Source organism: Nicotiana attenuata, unplaced genomic scaffold (assembly GCF_001879085.1).
Source record: "Nicotiana attenuata strain UT unplaced genomic scaffold, NIATTr2, whole genome shotgun sequence".
Taxonomy (NCBI): Eukaryota; Viridiplantae; Streptophyta; class Magnoliopsida; order Solanales; family Solanaceae; genus Nicotiana; species Nicotiana attenuata.
Window position 1 is genome coordinate 45,786 of NW_017671247.1, and position 16,389 is coordinate 62,174.

The following is a 16,389-nucleotide window of genomic DNA, read 5'->3' on the forward strand; positions in this document are numbered from 1 at the left end:
AATAATAGGCACCTCATAGTCCACTTAACTATCAAGGATCACAAAGTCCGGCGGGAGGATGAACTTGTCAACACGAACCAACACATCATCAATAATACCCAATGGTCTCTTCATAGTACGATCCGCTATTTGCAACCTCATAGATGTGGGTCTTGGTTGCCCAATTCCCAAAGTTTTGAACACCGAGTAGGGCATCAAGTTGATACTTGCCCTAGATCACATAGAGCTTTGGCAAAATCGGCGCTCCCAATAGTGCAAGGGATTGTGAAAGCGCCAGGATCTTCCAATTTCAGAGCCATTGAGTGCACAATAGCACTCACTTGATGTGTCATCTTGATAGTCTCATAATTCATCGACCTCTTCTTAGTCACCAAATCCTTCATGAACTTTGCATAACCCGACATTTGTTCCAAGGCCTCAACCAACGGCACATTAATAGACAAACTCTTCATCATGTCAATGAACTTTTTAAATTGGTTCTCACAATTTTTCTTGGCAAGCCTTTGAGGATATGGAGGAGGAGGCCTTGGCATTGGAGCCTTAGCCTTTGGCACCACCGATTCCGGTATGTCCACAATGTTCTCCCTAGATGGGTTCACTTCTTCTTGAGTCTCCTCCACATTATCTTCAATATCAATTCTCACCTCATCATTTGCTTGCACTTCATTGCTTTGCATCTCATTTTCTTGTGCCAATTGTTCACCATCCACAATTTTCTTTTTACTTGAGGTGGTTGCTTCCCCACCTTTTCCACTCCTTGTAGTCACATCCATGGCATGTCCCGTGTTGTTCCCACCCTCCGAGTTCACCACTGTATCACTTGGTAGTACCCCCTTAGGACGAGTGTTCAAAGCTTGCGAGATTTGGCCCAATTGAACTTCCAAATTGCGGATTGAAGTGTTGTGAGAGGCTAGTTGAGCATCGGAGTCGGCATTCTTCTCCATCATTTGTTTGAACACGTTCTCTATTCGGCCCATCTCATTGTTGGAAGAACTCGAACCTTGGGAAGGATAGGGAGGTGGATTTCTCGGTTGTTGAAACATCGGGGGCCTTTGAAAACCCGACCCCCGGTTATTGTTGTTGTTGCTCTATCCTCCTTAGTTGTTACCTCCCCAAGAGCCTTGATTATTTCCACTTCAATTGCCTTGGTTATTTTGACCATTCCAATTTCCTAGATTGCTTTGATTGTTCCAATTCCCTTGGTTATTTGATTGTTCCAACCGATAGTTAATGGTTCCGATTTTCAGAAATTTGAATTTTGGATTTTGCGACTGAAAATCCACATTTGATTTTTCAATAGAAAGGTAAGAGAAAGCTTTGAACATTATGAATTTGGAGATAGACTCAATCGAAATTGAAAGGATGAATCAAACCCAATCAAAAGGGAAGAAGGATTAGGATTTCTTTGACTTTTAGGAAAAATTAAGGAAAACAGTCCAATTTCCTTGATTTCCTTGTGGTCGCCATTGTTGTTGACTTGGGCCTTGATTGTTGTTTCTTTGCCCTTGGAAGTTGTTCACATATTGTACTTCCTCCTCTTGCTCATTGTATTGTCCATCTTGATCAAATCCACTATCATCTTGCTCATAATTTTCAACCCTGTTTTGCACTTGAGGACCCTTTTGCCTTCTCTTGTTTACCATCATACTAACTCCTTCCATTGCATTTACTTGCTTGGGACCTTGCACTTGTTGAAGTTGAGCTTTGGCTAGTTGATTCATTGTGGTGGTCAACTCGGTAATTGCTTGCCCATTATCATATAATTCCTTATGCAAGTGAATCACATTTGGATCGCCTTGAGGAACATTTTCTCTACATTGCCATACCGATGAAGTATCCGCCATCTCATCAAGAATCTCACAAGCTTCCGCATACGGCGTTGTCATGAAATTTCCACCGGCAAGTTGGTTGACCATGCATTGATTGGTAGTATTGATCCCCCTATAAAAAGTTTGTTGAATCATAGCCTCTGTCATGTCATTGTTCGGACACTCTTTCACCATAGTGCGGTACCTTTCTCATATCTCGTGCAAAGGCTCATTGGGTTCTTGTTTGAAAGCTAGAATCTCATCCCTCAGAATTGCCATATGCCCGGGAGATAAGAACTTGGAGATAAATTTTTCGTCCAATTCGTCCCATGTATGAATAAATGATTTGGCAACCTCTCCAACCAATCCAAGGCCTTCCCCCGAAGAGAGAAAGGGAATAGCCTCAAACACAAAGCATCCTCGAAGACGTTGGTTGTTTACTCCCCCAACAAGTGTCAACAATCCCTTTTAAGTGTTTGTATGCATTTTGACTCGGGCCCCGGTGGAGAATCCCCATTGTTCCAACAGTGTAAGCATAACATTTGTGATTGAAAATTTCCCACCCTAATGCGGGGCGGGACCATGGCACTTGCATATCCTTCATTCGGCAACACCTGGTGTGCCGCCGCTCTTGGAGGACATGGGGGAGAAACGGGAATGTTGTCTTGAGGTGGGCACCCTCGTCTATTTCCTTGAGGTTCAAGAGGAACCTCATCAACTTGGTCATCATCCCCGCCATCCCCCAATGGCACGTTTCCAAGAGGATCATTGTTGTTTAGAGCCATTGTATCACCTACAATTGTTTCATGAAAAGATTAGTAACTCGAAAGGAAAAAAAGACAAATCACACACAAAACCAAATATAAAGCTAAATCCGTTTTTAGCTCCCCGACAACGGCGCCAAAAATTGATGTTGCCCAAACTCACACCACTAACTGGGATTGTGAGGCAGTCTAAGCAATTATAAATACCCAACGCGAGTCGGGGTCGATTCCACATAGACCTTTATGTGGGATTAGGTATATACCTAGTCTAGTGTATGGAGTGCCCAAGATTGCACTTCCACATATTGAGTTGTTTCTTTTCTACTTCTAGTTTGTATGCTAGTGCTTGTAATTGAAAAGCTAAGAGACAATATTTTTGATATTGTTGTTTTTCAAGTTATAAAAGATCTAGGGTTGTAACTTCCGCTTAGATAGTTAGCTAACGGATTGAGAGCTTTAGGGCATGTTTGGTTATACAATATAGCAATTGCACACGATTACTCACTCTATACCTCTCGGTACTTTGAGTGATTTTGCCCAATTTGGCTTTCTCAAGTCCAAATGGGTATTTCACGAAACAAGTGATAGATTCTCAAGTCGGGTCTTACTATCTCTAGATTCAACCCTTTAATTGAGGCTATCAATTTCTTGAATTCGCCCCAATTTCTTGTTAGCCAAGTTTTCCTAGTCTTAGTCTCTCTTTCTCAAGTAGAGACTAAGTCAATTAGGTATGAATCAATGTTTGCAACCATAAATTCTCAAATTCAAGCAAGAACCAGGCTAAGTATCATATACCCAATCATAAATAAGCGCTAAATCAATCATCCATTAAGTACCCATATTAGGGTTGGGTCACAATCCTAGCTAGAAATTTAGCTACTCATGGAAAATGAAGAAATAAAAGAAGAAACTAAGATAAATTTCATAATAGATGATTAAGGAAAGAAAATGTAATGTTAAAATGTTGAACTAGTACAAAGTTACCCAATACAGTAAAGAAAAACAACTATCTATTCTCAGGTGCATAAAACTTGACCTAAAAATGACAAAAAGATCTATTTATACCCAGCTAAAATTATCAGACAAAATTGCCCCTGCGGAGATTTTGCGGCCGCACAATTCTGTGTGCGGTCCGCACTTTAAAACTTGGCTTGACAGGTTGGACTTCTGTGGCCGCACAATTCTGGGTTGCGGCCGCACTTCTTCAACTTCTGCGGACCGCACATTTCTGAGTGCGGCCGCACTCTTGATTTTGCGGCCGCACAATAATGGTGTGGTCCGCACTTCTTGACCTTGGGCTTTGGCATGGGGGAACTTCTGCGGACCGCACATTTCTGAGTGCGGTTACGCTCTTGCTTCTGCAGTCGCACAATAATGGTGTGGTCCGCACTTCTTCATGACCCTAAAATCCCATCTCTCTGAACCTCATCTTCTGCGGTCGCATAAATATTGTGCGGTCCGCATTTTGCCCTTTTAGCCTTGTTTTCGTCCTTGCCCAAAATTACTCCTTCTTGAGTTGATTTTCATCCCTTTGGCTCATATTCCAATACTCCTGCAAGAAAGCACTTTTCATTAGTTTTTGGGAATATCTTTAAGCAATTTTGAGCTAAAACGAAAGTAAATGAGTGCAAATAAGTAGTCAAAATCCCTACTTATCATTGCTTGAATGTGACGGGTTAGAAGCCAGGATAGACTATAGGATTTTGACCCAGAAACTGAGAGAGAATTTCACAGAAGGTTGAGAGAAGCGGGAAGGAAATAATCCATAAGCACTCACTCAACTTCCTGTTGAAATGGAGAGTGAACACCCATTGGCGGTACAAGAGGTGGCTATGACCAGCATTGCTAATGTCACCTCTAGTATCGTTAAGCCTAGGATCACTGGGCACTTCGAGCATAGGCAAAGAATGATCCAGCTACTTCATGCAAATAGATAGTTCATGGGACTGCCACACGAGGACCCCCAACAACATATTCTGAATTTTTTGGAGATTAGTGATACCTATATCACTAGCGAGGTTACATATGATTATGTTAGGCTCACATTGTTCCCTTTTTCTCTGTTGGGAAAGGCCAAGAGATGGTTGAAGTCTGAGCCAGCTTATTCTATTGCATCGTGGAATGATTTGGCTCGCAAATTCATAGCTAGGTTCTTTCCTTCTAGTAAAGTCGCAAAGATAAGAAGTGAAATAGTTGCATTCAAACAGAGAGAAGGTGAATCACTTTATGTGGCCTGGGAGCGATTTAAGGGGCTACTAAGAGACTATCCACAGCATAACCAAACCAACGAGGTACTGGCTCACACTTTTATTGAAGGTCTTAACCCTGAAACAAAAATAGTGGTTGACGCAGCAGCTGGTGGTCTAGTACTGGAAAAGAGCTCTAATGAAATCTACGCGTTGTTAAAGAAGTTTTCCAAAAGCAACTCAGATTGGCAAGGGGAAGCTGGTAGACACACAAACCAGAAAGCTACCAGGGTACTTGAATTGGATGTTGTATCAGCATTATCTGCGCATGTAGCATCTTTAGTGAATCAAATCAACAAGATGAATGCGGTTCAAAACCAACAACAGTTCCAACTAATGCAACTGGTTCAACCAGTACAACAAGTGCAGGTGTTCTACGAAGTCTGTGGCGAGGGCCATACCAATGATGTTTGTCCAGTGAATCCAGAATCTGTTTACTATGTGGGGAATGCAAATAGAGGACAAATAAATCAAAATCAATTTGGCAATACTTATAATCATAATTGGATTAACCACCCAAATTTCTCATGGGGTGGAAATCAAGGAGCTCGGAATTAGCTCAGACCACAAGGCCATCACCAAAATTTTCAGCCGCCACAAATTGTTCAATCAGTAAATCCGATGGGTAATATTTGTCGCGCCCCCTTTTTCCCTCTTTGCATCAGAAAATCAAGTTTATGACATTTTGGGCATAGGACAACTCTTTCCTTTTGGGAAAGGGGTTTGCAATTGAAGAGTCGCCACCTAATGATTTAAGGTGCATTAGGACACCTATAAGGTTCACTTCTAAGTTTGTTTGATAACCAGAGATAGGGTAACGGCTTGAAATTATCCCGAGGGGAAGGTGTTAGGCACCCCTCAGGATCCACTAGTGTGGTTCCCGGCCAGATAATTCTTTGTAAATTTGTACAATAACAAGTAAACAAATAAGGCTCAAATAAGAGGGGATTTTAATACACAAGTGTTTGGAAGTGATGAAAGTAAAACAGAGTTTGCAAAGCAATCATTAAAGGGTTGATTTTGAAAAGAAGTTGCAATTCTATAAATATTTAAAGGAAAAGAAAGAGGAGGGGGAGGTCCTAGGTTTATTTGCAATATGGATCACATCAATGCAATACCCGGTAATCACTCATCGAGAGAGGGGCTACACGTGGTATTAGCGCACCGGTCATCATATCCATATCTACCCTTCCCACCCCGTTGAGGTACTAAAGCGCAGATTGGTCTCGACCACTATTGCATGCTATTACCCGTCCCATTCCTATCAGTCCCGGAAGCACTTAGGACTACTATTCCTACAGGGGAGGGATATTAGGCTGACTTTGAGGTTTCAAAAGGTGAAAAAGCTAGGGCGACATACAAAACACATAGGACTGAACATTAAGGGGGAACATGTAAACACCGAAAAAGGCTCATGTATACCTCCTCAAGCAAAGCACATAAATAGCATGACCTTAACACAATCAAGGCCAGAATTTAAAGTACTAAGACAGGGGAGTTTTAGTTGTTGAAGCAGACCAATTTATTACATAACTCAGATAAGAAGTCTGAATCAGGCCTGACTGCTGGTTGTAGCAATTACTAATTAACAAAGGTGGATTCAGTTTTATTCTTGTTATCACCTAAGGCTTGCCTAGATGTTAGGGTGAGATACTATAAACACGATATCTATTACCAATTCAGAATGGGGCAAAGCAGTAACAAATTCTAGAATAAATGATTTAAGATCCTATAAACATGCTTTCTAAACCGTATTAATAGGAAGGGAGAGAGTCGTTGAAAATTAGTTCAGAACAGTGAGAGTTAGGTTGATTTTAGACTAGACTGGTTTCAGACGATGACATCTATTATTCCTGATTTTAAATCCTATAGACATGATATCTATTATTGCTTATTTTAATTTCTATAGACATGATATCTAGTTGAACGTGAAATGAAGCATGCAGGATTTACTTGAAATTCCTATAGGCATGATTTCTACGAAAAGGTACTGATTTTAGATGCCGGATTATAACCAATAGGATCCTAAGAACATGGTGTCTAAGTGTGGTAATAAACATGCACAACTTAAGACAAATCCTATAGGCATGTTGTCTAAATGCAGAAATTAAAACAGGTCCTATAGACAGGTTCTCTAAATGCCGAGTTAAACATGCAAACTTTAAAGACAAGTCCTATAGACATATTATCTAAATACTGAGTTAATCAGAAAAAAACAGGTCCTAAAGGCATGATCTCTACCCTTCTAATAGTTAAGCATGCACAATTACCCGGCCCTTTTTCACTAACCAACCCCAAATGCTTATTACAAATTATTACAAACCAAAATAATGAATTACATCAAAAATATGTAAAAAAAAGAAGAAGTTACAACCATAGGAAGCCTGATTCTGACTTCCTCTATGAGTTATGGAACAAAACACCTCAAACGCCAACTTGTTTCAAAGCCTTTCTCAGACCTGGGTGTGTCAAAGTTCCCTAAGGGTCTCAAGGGACCCCGGGCAGTGCTTACACCCAAGTTTGCATAATCAGATAGAGATGAGTGCAGTGTGGGAGGGCCATCCCTTATGTGTCCATGTTCAGAGAGAGCTCATGGGTCCCAAGGCAAGGCTCACACAAGAGGGGTAGAACCTAAGTCTACGAATATAGTGGAAGTGCAGGAACAGAGATTTAAAACTGAGTGGAGAATAGAGAGGGGTAAGGGTGGTTGGAAAATAGTAGTAGTACAGCTAACATTACACAGAATCGGCACTTTCATACAAAGGGGTCAGGGTTTGGGAATTCATTGCAGGGAGTATATGACCTTAGGAAGGGGCCAGGTTTGGGCATGTACAGCAATAGATGGTGCTGGCATGCCCATATACCAGCCTGAGAACACAACACATAGAGGGGTATGAAGCATATGACCCTAAGGAGGGGTCAAGTTTGGGGTCATGCACAGCAATGTCTAATGCTGACATGCCCCCTAACCAACCAAGGAATACAAACACATAGGGGATATGGGGGTTTGGGGTTCGTAAGTCATAATAAGTGACTGACAGAGTAATGGAACTTGATTAAACAAGCAGGAAACACGCAAGAGTGAAGGAAATAGTAAGGAAACATGTTGTTGTTGATGCAGGAAAATTAATTAGAATATACCAGTAAAGAAGAAAATGCAGAAAGAAAAGTAAGCAAATTCCCCACAGCCTAGCCTTGGCTTTCAGCCGGCCAGACAAGGCAGCAACACAAATAGTAAAAGAGAAAAGAGAGAGAGTTTTTAGTGAGGTGTGTGTTCTGAACTCAAGTGTTTCATTCCTTGTGTTCGTGTGTTTGAAAGAAGAGGGATGCAGGGTATTTATAGCCTTTTTGAAAACGAGTGAAGGAGAGGAAATAAGTAAAGTTTTAGTACAAATATGGAAACAACCAACAGTCAGAATCAATTATACAAGTGATTCCCTTTAATTAAGGAATCACTGTCTAACAAGATTCAAATAAGGAAAGAGATCAGTCTAGAGACGGACTGATTATTGCCATAAAAGAAGTAGTACAAGCATTAAGTAAGTAATCAAGTCTAAGTACAGAGATATGCTTATTTTGGAAAAGATTCAGTAAGGCAAAGTATCATAGTAAAGGGGGAAGAATCAATCAATTTGAACGGGCGAGTGAAATCAGGGTTCATAAAAGGGAAACTTTAGAAATCAGTCACAAGATGAAGATCGATTAAGGAAGAAACTTCAGCATATAAATAAAGTGAACAAGGTCATCAGACATGCGAAGCCAAACTCATTAACAAAATCACAAACAGGTAGTAGTGGCAGAAATAAGCTAGGGTTCAGTAGTAAAGCAAACATTCGAAGCACAGTAATCAAGTAGGTCGAGTCACATTAAATTAACAGGGAAGAAAACAGAGCATCAAAAACATGCAAAGATTTCACAATAGCAGGTGAGGAAAACCCTAGTCGAGTTGAAAGATAGTAAAAAAAAATCAGATGAGTCACATAGAGAAAAGAGAGAGTCTAAAACAAAAGCTTTCAGTCGAGTCAAGTACTCAAACAAACAATTTCAGACCCAAAGACCTAGGGTTTCAACAACAATCAATTTTAAAAGGTGATAAACAAATAAATCAAACAAGTGCTAGCAAACAGTTTCAGAATTCGAATGAACCCAAAAGAAATTAGGGTTTTTAACATGCTAACTCAGATAGGAGAACAACATGAGCAACACATAGAAAAATCACAGACACGTTAAAATCAGAGAAGAGATTTTGAAGAGAAAAACTTGAAGGAAAACCCTAATCGGAAACTGAAGAGTCATTTTGAAAGAAAGGTCAAAGAAACTTCGAGAAGCACTTAAAAAGTTCATGGCAAGCATAGATCTAAGGTGGATCTGAAAGCAATCGAAAAAGTCTTAGAGATTAGGGTTTCAGAAAACCCAAAAGCAATGAGAAAGGCCTTGAAAGTTACCGATCTAACCAGGAGAGTCAAGAATTTGACTCGAATGGCCATGGCTGGCCGGAGAAAGGTTAGGGATGACCGGAGAAAGGTTATCGAGCAAGGACTAGACCAAATCCCTTCGAGGTCTAGTCATGAAACCATAGAATCAAACACATAGGAGCCATGGAAGGCTGGTACAAACCTCAAATGACCACGGAAGGCCATAGATTAGGTAGGTATTAGGGTGGATTAGGGTGGCGGTGGCTAGGGTTTAGGAGGTGTTGCAGAGAGGGTTTGAGAGGAAGGGGGTTCAAGGGCGGCGGTAGGTGAGAAATGATAGGGTTTTGGGGTCGTTTGGGATTAATTAAGGTAAGGGGAACGGGAGCCGTTGATCTAAATGATCAACGGCTGGGATTGAAATGGTTAGGTGGAAGACCGGGTTGGGTTGTTTAAACGGGTAAGGGGTCGGATTTAAAAGGAACTGGGCCAAGGGAAATTGGGTTCAAATTGGGATCAATTTGGGCTATAATTGAAATGTAACTGGGCTATCATTTAAATAGCCAATTTTCCCCTATTAAAATTATAAAAAATAGTAAACTGATTTCTGAAAATAAATTAAAAGTACTAAAATGATTCATGATATATAATTAACCATTTAAAAATAATGGACTTAATCTTTATGAACATAAACGCAGTTAAATCTTAAAAGAGGCTAATGTTGCAATTATACAATTTAGCCTTAAAAATACTAAATGATTTTGTAAAAAATATGCAAAAATTCCCTTAGCTATATCTTAGCATAAATGTAAAAGTTCAACAAGTGAATCACCAAAAATGATAATTTTAGAAATAATTATTGGGTTTTTATGGATCAAAATTGGGAAATAAATTGATTTAAAAATCTTTAAAAATTAAGAAAAAATAATGAGACGCTTGGACATACATTATATATTCATACATATGCTATTTTGAGGGTACTTTGCATATTAAAATATATATAGGAAAAAATTGGGTATCAACAATATTGAGGAGATGCTAAGGAAGATTATGGCTGATTATCAAAATCAGGCTACTGCTATTCAAAGAGCAACAAATGGGGCAACTTGCTGTTGCTCAAAATAATCGGCCAGCTGGGGCTCTTCCTAGTGATACTGAGCATAATCCTAAAGCTCAAGTTAATGCAGTTACCTTGAGTAATGGAAGAGTATTAGAAGAAGTTCCAAAGAAAAAGAAGTATACGGCTAGTACTGAGGGTGAATTAGATCCTAAGCCAGTTGAGGAGAATGAGAAAGAGAGCGAAAGATCAGAGCCAGTAATTGTGACAAGGCCACCACCTTCGTTTCCACAAAGACTGCAGACGCAAGAAGATGATGCTAAGTACAAGAAATTCTTAGATATTCTGAGCCAAGTGCATGTGAATTTTCCATTGGTGGAAATTTTGCAAGAAGTGCCTAAGTATGCAAAGTATCTAAAAGATATTGTGGCAAACAAGCGAAGACATAGGGTGTGTTTGGTATGAAGGAAAACATTTTCTGGAAAATATTTTCCAATTTTCCCATGTTTGGTTGGCTTAAATGTTTTGGAAAATATTTTCCTTATCAATTCATTTTCCTCCAATTGAAGGAAAATGTTTTCCTTATCAAAAGAAGGGAAAACATTTTCCAAAGCTCCTTCTCAACCTTTCTCACCCTCACCAACCACCCCACCCCCTTTCCAAAAAAGGTTTTTTTTTTTTAAATTTCAGTTTTTCCATTACCATCCACCCTACTACCCCTCCATCCCTCCCCTCCCCCCCGCTAAAAAAATATTTTTTTTACTTAAATTTTTTTTTTTTGCAATTTCAAATTTTCTGTTTTTCATTTCTGCACCACCCACCCCCCTCCCCCCCGCACAATTTTTTTTTACTTTTTTTTTTGTAATTTAAATTTTTGTTTTTTTTTTTTTCGTTTTACTGTCCCCCCCCCCAAGCCCGACCCCCACCCTACCCCCCCCCCCCCCCCGAAAAAAAAATTTAAAATATATTTTTTAGTTTTTAATTTTATTATTTATCGATTTAAAGGCTCAAAATTTTACAAGTTCCAAAATTATGAGTTCAGAGGTTTATGTGTTTGGAAGTTTACGGGTTTAGAAATTATAAAGTTTACGGGTTCGAAAATACGCGGTTTTTGCGTTAAAAAGTAAAGCATCACATTAGTTCCTTTAGATTGTGTCAATTTTTAGAGACTTCGGGAAGAGGTGGGGAGGGGGAGGGGTGGGGGGAGGTGGGGGGGAGGGGGAGGGGTGAGGAGAGTTGCATAAAAAATATTTTCCTAAAAAAAACTATTTTCTACTCTCCAACCAAACAATAGAAAATATTTTCCGGAAAATATTTTCCACTTACCAACCAAACAAGAGAAAATAAGTGATAAAACCACTCATTTTCCATGAAAACATTTTCTAGGAAAACATTTTCCATGGAAAATATTTTCCTTCGTACCAAACACAGCCATACTGAGTTTGAAACAGTTGCACTTACTGAAGAGTGCATTGCTAGAGTTCAGAGTAAACTTCCTCTTAAGTTGAACAATCTTGGGAGTTTCACTATTCCCTGTCTATTGGGAAATAAGAAGTTGGTAGAGCCCTGTGTGATTTAGGGGCTAGTATAAATTTGATGCAATCATCTTTGTTCAAGCAACTAGGATTGGGGGCCCTTAGACCTACTACAATCGCCTTAGAGTTGGCAGATAGGTCACTAGTGATGCCGGAAGGAATTATTGAGGATGTGCTAGTGCGAGTGGGAAAGTTTGTTCTTCCTGCTGATTATAATGTTCTTGATTACGAGGCAAATGAGGAAATGCCCATTATTTTGGGGCGACCGTTCTTAGCTATTGGTGAAGCAATTATTGATGTGAGGGAAGGGAAGTTGAAGATGAGAGTTGATGGTGAGAAATTATTTTTAATGTGTATAAGACACTTAAGCTCCCTAAGCATTATGAGGACTTGTGCATGATTACTCTCGTGGAATCGAAGGGGATAGAGTAGAGTCCTTATGTGGAATGTAGTGATCCAGGTAGGAAAACTGAGTTAGAGGAGGTGGTGTTGCAAATTGAGTATGTAAAGATGATTGAGAAAAGAGACAGAGATGAAAGAGGAGATCTTCCTAGAGTGTGCATAAAGACTAGACTTCATGGGAGAAAGAAGAAAAAAGCGCCCAGCCTGAGCAGAGTAATAGAGTCGTGCCGCAACGTTAAATCATGCGCTTGTTGGGAGACAACCCATCATGTATTTTTTTTTTCTTTTTATAGTGTCACGTTTTATTTTGTTTTTGTTTGCGGATTAGGGGAAGTCTGAGTACCCGAAGTTGAAGTTGAGGAACATGTTTGAGCTTAAGCGTGGGGACGTCCCGACCCTAAATATCGAGGATCATGCTATCTAGGTCCTAGAAGGTATCAGGGAGTATTTCTCATCCTTGTTTTAATATTTTTCTCTGTGATCATGCATCGAGGACTATGCATAACATAAGTGTGGGGTGGGGGAATTACTTTTTGAGTGTAATTGTATAAAAGAATTCTCATTATTTTTCTGTTTACCCGTAGCTAGAAGTAGTCTAGTTTAGATTAGTTTCTTATAAAAATGAAAATACAAAAAAATAAATAGAAAAAGCTTGGACTTTTTCAGATGATGGATCTCTTGGACATCTTTCTTGAGGGATTAAGGTCCAATAATTTTTTTTTGGTTAGTCGTTGGTAGACAATAATTCCTCTTGGTTTTTCTTTGGGCATCGGTTCTTTTCCAAGGGATGAATTTTTTAATCGGGTGCTTTTTATTTTTAGAGTAGTGTAGGATATAGAGACTCGGAATGAACTCGACATACTTAATGACTTGTTTGATACCGACAGAACTAGACCTGGGCATGTTGATTATAACTTTTCTTATGAGTTTTCTAGACCTATTTGCGCCTTGCAAAGTAGAATAGCTTTTGTGACGCTTAGACTCATTTTCTTGACTCATATACTAATTGTTTTGACTTGTGCATTAAAATTGTGGCTTAACTCTGTACTTGCTTTGATTGAGAGTTGGAATGTAGCCACCCTAATTGAATCATGTGCTATAGTGTGGTGAGATTTTTGTGTAGTTCCATGTAGTAAATTTGTGTCTAGAACTTGCCCTGCATGTGAGTTGAAACGAAATCCTAGGTTCTGCTCGGTTTGAAAGATGATTTTAGGCCTTCTTTGACCCTTTTTGAATTGTAATGCTAGCACAAATAAAACCATTCCTAGTTAGCCATTTTAAGCATGTAGACCTTTTATTTGGCACCCACATTACGAGCCTATACCCTTTTGTTCTTAATTAAAACTTTTGATCCTTTTACCTCTTAAAGCACTTTAATTGTAAAAAGAGTGCTAGAAGAAGTAATGACTACGTGTGGGGTGGCTTTAGAGTAGAACCAATGAAAGAAAAATGCACTTGTTTTGTGGAAGAATACACCACTAGCGAAAATTGAAAGAAAAAAAGAAGAATAAAAATTTGGAAAAAAAAAGGAAAGAGGACATCTGAGAGAAGAGAAAAATAAATAAATAGCAAAAGCGATAATAAATCTTGTCCTTGCTAGTGAGTGTGAGTCAAAGTAGTGCTTAAAGAAAAAGCGAATATTTTGGGTTGATGTTGTTTGTGATGTTTGAAGTTGGGTTGAAGAAAGTTGCACTTAAAGTGATTACTTGACATGTTAAAGTGCTTAGGAGGGTTAACCACTATTTCCTACATATATCCTACCCGTCCCTTAACCAACGTTATAACCAAGATAAATCCCTAATTGATTTTAGACTTAGCAGGCCTACACTAGTAGAGATTTACATAACGGGCAAGCCTACGGTACCTTTTGTGCGCATGTGGACTTCTTTGAGAGAGTGAGTGATTTCTTCCATTGTTTGAAGTCCTTAAATTATGTTAGAATTTTATTTGAGTGTGTGGACTATTTCTCTTTGATTTGTGGTGAGGGCACATGTTTCATGATGGATAGGTGACTTTATTAAGCTCTTTAGTCAAAGTAAGTAAGTTGGCCTAAAAGTAGTTAGGCTAGGGAGTCATTTTCTGAGGTTGAGATGTCTCGAATTTGCTATTTAACTATTTTGAACTGTTCAATATTATGATAGGCATGGTTTTAACGTGGGAAAGAAAGTCCAAGAATGCATATGCAAAGGGCTAATTGTTGGTATCAACCAAAGTCATGGGTGCTTGAGCTTAATTGAAATGTCTGTCTTGATAGCGATAAGCTTAGTTTTGTTCGATCTATTGTAGGTTGATTTTAGTTTGCACGAGGACGAACAAAGGTTTAAGTGTGAGGTGGTTATGTTGGGCATATTACTATATGTTTCAATATTATTTTACCCATGTTTTAACCGCGTTTTGGTGCTATTTGGTGTTAAAAATTCCCAACATGTATTAATTATTAGTTTTAGGACTAATAAAATTGTGTGTGATGATTTAGGATATTTGGAGTGCAAAAATATGAAGAAAAGGTGCTCTAGCTATAGGAGGAGAGGGTGGATGCGTCGCATCTGACCTTAGAAAAAAGGCTATTTGCCGCACTCTTAGCAGTAAAATCGGAAGAAGGCATCCACCTTAGCATCCACACATGGGCGCAGCAAAGTTGAGGGAACAGAGGGTGGACGCGAAGCATCCATCCTATCATCCGATGCTAAGAAGTTCAAGCTGAGGCGGACGCGAAGCATCCAACTCAACATCTATCCCTGAAGCTGATTCGAAAAAGGAAAAGGAAAACTTTGGCCCACGACTTTTGTATGCAATATATATGCCAAAAATGCCCCTTTTAGGTCATCTAACACACTTGGAAGCGGAGAAAAGCCATCACAGAGTTTGGAAACCACGGAATTCGTCTTGAGTTCTTACTTTTCCCTTCTTTTCTTAATTTTTATGTATTCTTGGGTATTATTTGAGATTGCTACCATGACTATGTGTGGCTAAACTCATTCATTCTCGGGTTGTGGTATTACATGAATGTTGATATTCAGAGATTGATTTAATGATTTAATTTATCATATTGGGTTGTTTGTTCATATCCTGAGTTTAATTATTTTACTGCCTGGATAATAGTGAAATACTATATATGAATCTTGAGTTGAACTTGAAAGAGGTAATTCTTGATTGCAACAGGATTGAATAGAGTGCAATCGTGAACCTAGTCATTGGGGAATTGATTTGCGAATACGTATAGAAATATACCTATTTGCCGTGCTTAGCCAATTGTGCAAAAAATTCTTAATGCGTTCTTTTTATCTCTAACCTCATAAAAATATAGGGTTTAGAATAAGTTGAATAGTCGAGTGGAAGTTGTCAAATTTCTACGAGTATTATTATCCTTGCAGGTTAATAACCCAGATAAATTAATAAGTCGAGTCGATTGACGAATTCAACAGGATAATTAATTGCGACAGGATAATTAATTAATAATTTATCCTGCTAAGTGCGATAATTAATTAGTTTTTCTTTAATTCAAGGATCTAGTCAGTAGAATTAATTAAACAAAAATCACCTTGACATTGTTCTTGACTCGATAAATTAGAATTTGCTTGATTTAGTTGATAAATGATCGCATGTCCTTGTGGGAACGATACTCTACTCACTCTTTATTACTTGATCGACCGCATATACTTAAGTGATTCTAGACGATGCTTTTGTCAAGGGTAACCTTTTAGCAGGTTTTGAATTTCTATGAAGGCCTTATGTTTTGATTACGTGCTTCGGACGTTTCTAAGCCGTTTTTCTTAGGGTGGCCGTAGACTTTAGTGTTTAGGCACTACCTAATGGGTTTTGTGCCCTCGGGATTTGATATCCCGAGTTGCCCGGACTTATTTCAGACGACAATCCCTGAGTAGGGGTAGCCCTTGGGTCAAAAGTCCCCGAATAGGGGTAACCCTTAGGTGCAATAGTCCCCGAATAGGGATAGACCTTAGGCCCAGTAGTCAAATAGGGATAGACCTTAGGCTCGATGCTTTAAGAGGAAAATTTACGTAATAGCGAGGTGGAAACTTTCTTTTATTTCTATGTGTAAAGTACATGATCGAAAGCGTGTAAAAGCTTGTATTATTCCTAACCACTGAGCCAGGGCTGTTCAAGTACAAAGTTTCCTTCTTTCCTTGCTAAGAAATCTTAACCT

General features: G+C 39.1%; 1 protein-coding gene across 1 annotated transcript; it reads left to right on the forward strand.

The window, feature by feature from the left end:
• The first annotated feature begins 4,512 nt into the window (after positions 1-4,512).
• On the forward strand, positions 4,513-5,376 carry LOC109207014. Its single transcript, XM_019369892.1, has one exon. It carries the CDS (start codon positions 4,513-4,515, stop codon positions 5,374-5,376), a length of 864 nt encoding a protein of 287 aa, XP_019225437.1.
• The last annotated feature ends 11,013 nt before the right edge of the window (positions 5,377-16,389 follow it).